Below are 7,427 nucleotides of genomic sequence, written 5' to 3' on the forward strand. Positions count from 1 at the left end.
AATTAAGAAGGAAATATGGCGGCAGGGGCTAAAAGCAGAAATGGAAAAGGAAGCTGCTACACTGAGCTTTCAGGGTGGAGGAAGGACCCATGAGCTGGGAAATACAGCAGGGCTGAGAAGCTGGCAAGGCTAGGACACAAATTCCCCTCGAGCTTCCGGGATGAAACACATCCCTTCAGATACCTGGATTTTTCAACCCTGATCTGAAACGCTCTAAGATCATACATGTGTATGATTTTAAACCAATACATTTTTGATGAAACAGAAACTCATACAAGTACGAAAACATAGCCATCCATCATTCTTCTATGAAAAGTTAGGGGTTTTTCCTGAGCGTTCCCCAGGCATTGGACAGGAGTAGCTCTGACCAGTTTCTGAGTCTGCCAGCCAGGGCTACTCCCCCCAAGCCCACCCTAATCTGCCTCCACCAGCACCAGCTGTTGGGTGCTGCTTGGAGATCATGTAGTTCCTCTCTTTCTCACATGAATATTTCAATATTCAGTGTACCCGGGCTTCCAGGACTGGCACAGTATGCAGTACTGGGGATCGAACTCAGGACTTGTACTTGCCAGGCAGGAACTTAGAGATCGCCGAGCTATCTCCCCAGCATAGGACCAAGAATTTTTGACCTATATTTTTCTCTTATTTTGTCCTTCATAGAGATGAGAATGAATAAACAAGAAGTTTTCTATCAGGTTTTTCTTAGTTAAATAACCTTGTTATTCCCATCTTTAGTATCTTGTTAGAGGTTTATAAAACCTTTACCTACTTGGGATGCTAAAGTCTATCTTTATATTTTTGGAGCAGCTCTGGGTTTGATCTCCAGCACAAAAACAAACAGACAAAAAGCAACTTAGCAAGACCAAAGCAAAAAATTGGAAAAAGGGTTTGTGGAAGGTAAGGTTGTAGTTCAGTACAAATGCCCTGGGTTCAATCCCCAGCATTACAAAAAATAGATAGATAGATCGATAGATAGATCGATAGATCGATAGATAGATAGATAGATAGAGTCAAATCTACTAGACGAAAGTACACTAATCTTTCTTAATACACAAAATTTGTAAATGTTGCTTATGCTTTGGGAAACAAAAAGTGTAAGCAAAGAGGCAGGAAACTGAGTTAAGCCCGGGTTCTGCTCCCCACTGTGGGACCTCTCTGGGTCTCAGTGACACTTATCTACCAAACAAAGAGCTCAAACTAAACCTCCAAATGAAGCCTGAAGTATCTGGCTAACTCTACTGAAAAAGTAATCACTACTTGTGGAACAACTCCTAAGTACCGCCCATCAGCTCTTCCAGAGAAAATAACATAGGGGACATGGAGGCTCATTTAGACTAGCAATCCATGATGGCACATGTATGCACTGAGATGCAGAGGTATGCGGTGAGAGTTGTGCAGATTCCATGGATAAGGAAGGCAAAAGGAAGAAGCAGTGGGGACACAGGAGGATCTGAGAGGTCCTGGGGAGCCCCTGAAGCTTTCTGAAAGGCTCACTTGATCTCCTGCCTCAATTATTTCAGGAGCCATCAGCCTGTGACTTGTACCCTTTTGTGACTGTTAGCAAGCTGATTCATTCATTTTATATTTCCAGCCTCTTGTAGCACAACAACCAGCATTGAACAGCACAGCAAAGCATGTGTGCTGGGTAATGAGTGAATGTCCCCCAGTCCCTTCTTAATGGTCCCTGGTGCTCCATCCTGGAGCACTTGCATCCCATGATGTGACTGTGAAGTTGTAAAAACAGCAGTCCTGCTGCCTCGAGGAGATCTCAGGGGGACTGGACAAGGGTTTCCCAGACAGAAATGAAAGCCTGAACTAGTGACAGCAGTGGGAATGGAAAGGAGAACGTACCTGACCCTAGCCTGGAAGAGAACTAACATACGCTGGACTTAGCCAAAGGAATATCTTACTGGATTCTTTCCTATCTTCCTTTAGAATAATTCAATAATAATCTGTTACATCATACTGGAAGATCTGCCTCATAGCTCCAGTTAAGCACAAACCATTATTGCTGCAAGTCCCTCCACAAAAGTACCTTGATTTGATTTTTCTCCTTTAGGATCTAGCATTTCAGTCAAAGTCAAGTAATACTTTAAGGAATCAGAGAAAGACAATTGAAAAGAAAAACCCAAGGAACTGTATTTACCATTTTATGAAAACTTAACATACTACTCAAACTTATAAACATTTTTTTGAAACCTGTGTCAGAGAAGTGTTTGATAAAATCATATTGACCACCTCTAATTCAAAACTTTAATTGATTTCCCAAAAACAGCTTGGATGATGAAGAGAATCAAAGCAAAGCAGAGGGCCTTTGGATAACCAAACCCCACACAGCACTCCAATGGGTTATCCTGACGACACGCCCCCTCCTACGGTACCCAAGATCTCACTGTGTATTCCTCTTCCGTAGGAATGCACGATAGCATCACTATTTTATTTTTATGGTTAGCATGCTTACAAATTAATAAATACGATCCTTACAGTTTTAAAATATCAGATGATTAACATTTTCAGAAATGGACCAAACAGTTCTTATGAAATACAGTACAAATTTCGTTTGATACCTAATATAAAAATATGAGATACAACTCAAAGTTTTTTTTTAAAATCTCTAGATTTATATTTCATACTTCAGTGTATTACCTGGGGTATTCAAATGCTGCTAGCTACCTTTTAATGAGCACCTGAGCTGTCATTTTAAATAACAGACTGACAATTATCATCTATAAGTTGATATTTCCCTGAAAGCCATCTGAGAAGAATGTAATATAGTCAAGAATAGAAACTCATTTATGAAAAATTACACTATTTTATAATACTGGCACAATATTATCAAAAATAACATAGAATTATAATTTTTAAAAATCCACAGATGCCAAAATAGATGTTCTTAATAAGAAGCAGAACTCTACAAAAATCTATGCAAGCACATCGGTCACCTGTTGTCACAGGTGATTTGGTCTACTGAAGCAAGAAGGAGATAATTATATACATAACCAAGATAGAATTTATAAGACAAATAAACTAAATAATTAGGTCACCCTAGAATAATCGTATCATTATAAATCATACATTACAGCATTCTGGAAACTTTATTTTTAAACACTGAAAGTTTTTTAAGGTACCTCTTCCACAAAGCTGTCTTTTTTCTCCAGCATTTCTCGGAGTGTCTGAAGAATTTTGATGCACAGCTTTTCTTCTTTCTCCATGAGTTTCTTTGTATGATTAATCAACCTTAAAACAAAACATCAAACTTTAGCAAGAGCAGGGATTTGAAGCTACATGCAAACATCATATGCTAGAAGAAAAAAAATCATATTTTATTTAAGAATATGAAGTAAACCAGAAATGTTTCTAAATTATGCTTCTGTTTATACGTTTTGTATAATAAAAAAAAAATGTTCTCTGGGTGAGAGGAAGGTACCACCAATGACAGTGCCACGAAAACAAAGCAGAAGGATGAGAAGGTGAATGATGACTAAGACACGTGGTAGGGTACGGGTCTAAGAAGCAGTGCAGAAGTGGCACGGCCAGTCTGGTCAACGATGCCATGGGACACAGAGACAAGGAAGATGGGCAGATCACAGGCTAATTCCTGGCTGCTGAGACTTTTAAATGACATCGATTTCATATGAAAGGAGTGGCCCCCAGTGAAGGTTATTATAACGTCAGTCATAACAGCGATTTCCTTGTAAACCTACTCAGTCTTGATAATTTGCCACATATTCCCGTGGTCAGGTCCAGCAGGCAGAAAGAGTAAGGGTTCGGAAGCTCTCTTTGCAAGACAAATGAAACCTTCCTCTCAAAACTTCTACCCTGGGCTCTTTCCCGTGAGTCTTTGGGAACAGTTTTGCTGGCCAATGGAAATTTCTTTGGGGGTTTTTTTCTTTCTTCTTACAGTATTTTCATTTTCTTTAAGCTCAGTATGAGCCTGCATAATATTTTGTGTCTAATAGTACAAATCATTTTTAGTATGTTTTAGTAAAATAGCATAACTTGATCTTCAGTGAAACAAACTCTCAAGTGATTCAATTTAATTACTTGAGGAATCTCTTTGAATATGGACCGTCGGCCTTTCCATACACTTTTCAGATTTTTGTTAAGTCTCACAAGAGTGAAAAGCAGAAATCCTCCAGGCTCTCTCGCTGTGGAGGCAGCCGCAGAACCACACTATACTCACTCACTTGGACATGAAAGCTCCGCATCTTATTCTGGCATCGCTTCCCTCGGGGAAGAGCAGCTCTGGACTGTACAGCACATCCACCAACACAGAGAACTCAGCCTGCATCATTGGGCTGAACTGCTGCTCCAAGGAGGCCACTACATCCTGAAACACAAAGCACCAGGGAAGACCTCGGTCAGAGCTTGCTGTTGGAAGCTTGGGCACACCTGAACAATACCATTTGGAATTGGGATCTAGGAATTTGAGAGAAGATGGCTTATGTTTTCCATGGCTTCAGCTATCTGCTTTTATAGTCTAGTTTTATGTGGAAATATTGCCTAGATCTCTCCTCTGTTTTTGATTTAGTTTTTTTTTTCTTTTTTTTTTTTTTTCTATCTGTAGTGTAAGATAAAGGAAGGGTGGATAACTGTATGATTTCTAAGGAGGTAAGAGGAAACTTCAGTAAAGCCACTGCAAAAACTGCGGTGTCTATGATTGTAACAGAAACACAATCTCTTAGCTAATTTTCTGAGACAAAATACTTGACAGCAAAAATTAAGGAAGAAAAAGCTTATTTAGCTCACAGGATGTGGAGGTTCCCGTCCATATTCAGCTGGCTCCCAGGCAGGGTGGTGTGGTACAGGACCACAGTTCAAGGTGGCAGAAGACAAGAGCAAACGAGAAATCAAGCCTCTTTTCCTCTTACACCAAGCAGGCTACCAGCCCCAGGGCAGGTGGTGTAGCACTCACACCATCTCGGGTCCTCCTCTTGCACAGGATGAGGATGCTTACCAACTGAGGACCCTGGCACCCTGCTGAGCTGCTTAGTTAAATTTCTAAACTTCTCCAGTTGACACAATGCATCAACCATTACACATGACCAAATGAAGGACATTGCTGGCATACTTGGGAAACAGCTTAAAGTTTTTTTGTTTTTTTTTATTGTCTTTGGTCACCCAGAACTAATGATTTCTTCTAAAAATGTATAGATATATTACTTCAAGTGTGTTACTACTGTATAGAGTTCAATGCCATTCACTGACATTTCAAATATACGTCATGATAGACTCTTGGTCACCAACCCAACAGCATTTTTGCCCCATTCTGCAGGAAATGTGGCTTTTGAATCTGGCAGCAACATTCTCAGGGAGAAGAACCTCCTCAGCTCGATCAGCTTGATTAGTTTAAGCCAGTCATGGGCATTTCATTTGCCTCTGCTAGCACCTGGTCTCAGCATGATTGCATAAGACCGCCCCAACCAGTGAGACACCAAGCAAAGTCTTTGCACAGTGGAGAGATGCTTTCAAAACTTCTATTTTGAAGGCAGCTTAAAGGTATAAATCCAACATCTCAAGTAGCTGTCAGGTGACCTTGGGCTACCAGCCCTAAAGTGACAGCCAACAGGTAGCTGCAGCCCTGGTCTATGAAGCTGCTGAATCAGCCAACTTGGGAATAACTACCCCGGTTTCCTGCTGTGTAAATGCTTAGTCTTTGTTGTTTAAGCTACTTTTCATTGCATAATGCCAGTGAAAGCTGGAAGCATCCTAGCTGATGTATTTCTAAACTTAACTAAACACAATGATACTTCCTTGAGCAGTCTTCAATAGTTAAAGCATCCCCTTTTCATTTTTAAACTGTTGGAGACAAAAATAAATCTTCTCACATTAAGCAACAATTTATTCATCCACAGCTATGGCAGATTTTGCTAAGCAGAAAACTTCTTATTCACAGCTACAGAAGCTCCATGGGAGTTCCTACCCTCTGGAGCTCTTAAGGACAGATTGCCAGGGTGAACTTATCTCTAACCCTTTTTCTCCCTTTCAGCAAAAAATGATCCCTTCTCCTGCAATTATTCTAAATAAGCTTTCTGTAAAATCCCTGCTAACAGTTGAAAGAGACTACCAGAAGGGAATACCACAAAGGAGAAACCTAGATGTTATATCAAGATAGGAAGAGTATGCTTATCAAATATGAGATGTGGGGTCAGAGAAGTGTCACTAAAATGTACCCTTTTTATATTGTCCTTTTATTTACTGAACAAACAGCGCTATGATGTAAAGTCTGTCTTTACCTTTATCTTGATCCTGGGCCAACTATGTCATCTACGTCTTTATCGCCCCGCATGAACACTTGGGACAATGACACATGCAATCACAGGGACTCGCTGCGAGGGTTACAGGCGAGTGCCTAGAAGAGCCACTGGTGTGTTTTAAATGTGAGTAATCACTACTACAGAGCATCAGTGGGCTTGGCTCATGCCTCTGCTGCTCCAGGCGGTGATGACCTTCTAGTCTCCATCTTTCAGAGTCATTACCATGTATTGTACATACTGGTTTCTACGCTTTGAAACAATGTCTGCTCTTGAATTCTGTGACACTTTATTTTCTGCCAATGTTTGACCATTCTTTTTCCAATATCTGGTACCTCTGAGGCCTTCCCTCACCCACATCGATAATTTCTTCTGAGAGAGCCTATCCTATTCTACAATTCTAACATCCTACACTATTATTTCTACACTGACTTCTGTCCACACTTGTCCAGACTCACGTATCCAACTACCAAATTGGCATGAGGTATCTAAATAGGCATCTGAAACTTTAAATTCCCCAAAAGAAACTCCCTGGTTCCAACTCTCTCCCAACCTCCTTTTCCTAGCTCAGCAAATCTTATCACATCAAATCCAGTCATCCTTGACGCCTCTTCCCAATGCTCTACAATTCACCCACACATCCACCAAGTCCTGTTGGCACAAAACCAAACAGATCCAAAATCGGTGTACAAAATTCACTAGTATTACCTTCCTCTTAGCCAAGCCATCACCAACTTTTGCCTGAATTAATGCAAAGCAACCTAACGAAACTCACTGCTCCCATGTCTGGCCTCTGTCTGTGACAGCGGAAAATAGCAATAATACAGAGTCATTAACAGGAATCCAAAACAACTTTTTTGTGTGTGTATGGCCAGTTCAGCCTGCCCTGGGGGTGGAGGTGGTGCGGTATGTGGTACCGGATTGAACCACGGACCCTGTGGTTATCTACGCTTACATAAGCAGGAGCTTAAGACCACTGAGCTATCTCACTGGCCCCCAAAGCAACTTTTACCTCTAAGATACATATTCTCAAAAGCTAATGGTAAGGACTTGTAAAGTGAAGCTTGGCCCCATTAAGGATTTGGCATTTTCAAACATAATTTCCTCAGGAAACACACATTCTTAATTAAAACAGGAACTTAGAAAATATTAAGTAGGGGGCTGGGGAGATGG

At 40.8% G+C, this 7,427-nt stretch overlaps 1 protein-coding gene across 1 annotated transcript in view; it reads right to left on the bottom strand.

The window, feature by feature from the left end:
* The window catches only part of Itpr2 (inositol 1,4,5-trisphosphate receptor type 2), a 528,924-nt gene that overhangs the window by 230,778 nt on the left and 290,719 nt on the right, over nt 1-7,427 (bottom strand). The window contains exons 36-37 of the mRNA XM_023718939.1: nt 4,188-4,330; nt 3,129-3,237 (exon numbers count right to left, since the gene is read on the bottom strand). Coding sequence (XP_023574707.1) covers nt 3,129-3,237; nt 4,188-4,330 — 252 coding nt within the window. The remainder of the gene's footprint in view (nt 1-3,128; nt 3,238-4,187; nt 4,331-7,427) is intronic.

This window comes from Octodon degus, unplaced genomic scaffold, assembly GCF_000260255.1.
Source record: "Octodon degus isolate 3935 unplaced genomic scaffold, OctDeg1.0 scaffold00064, whole genome shotgun sequence".
Classification (NCBI taxonomy): Eukaryota; Metazoa; Chordata; class Mammalia; order Rodentia; family Octodontidae; genus Octodon; species Octodon degus.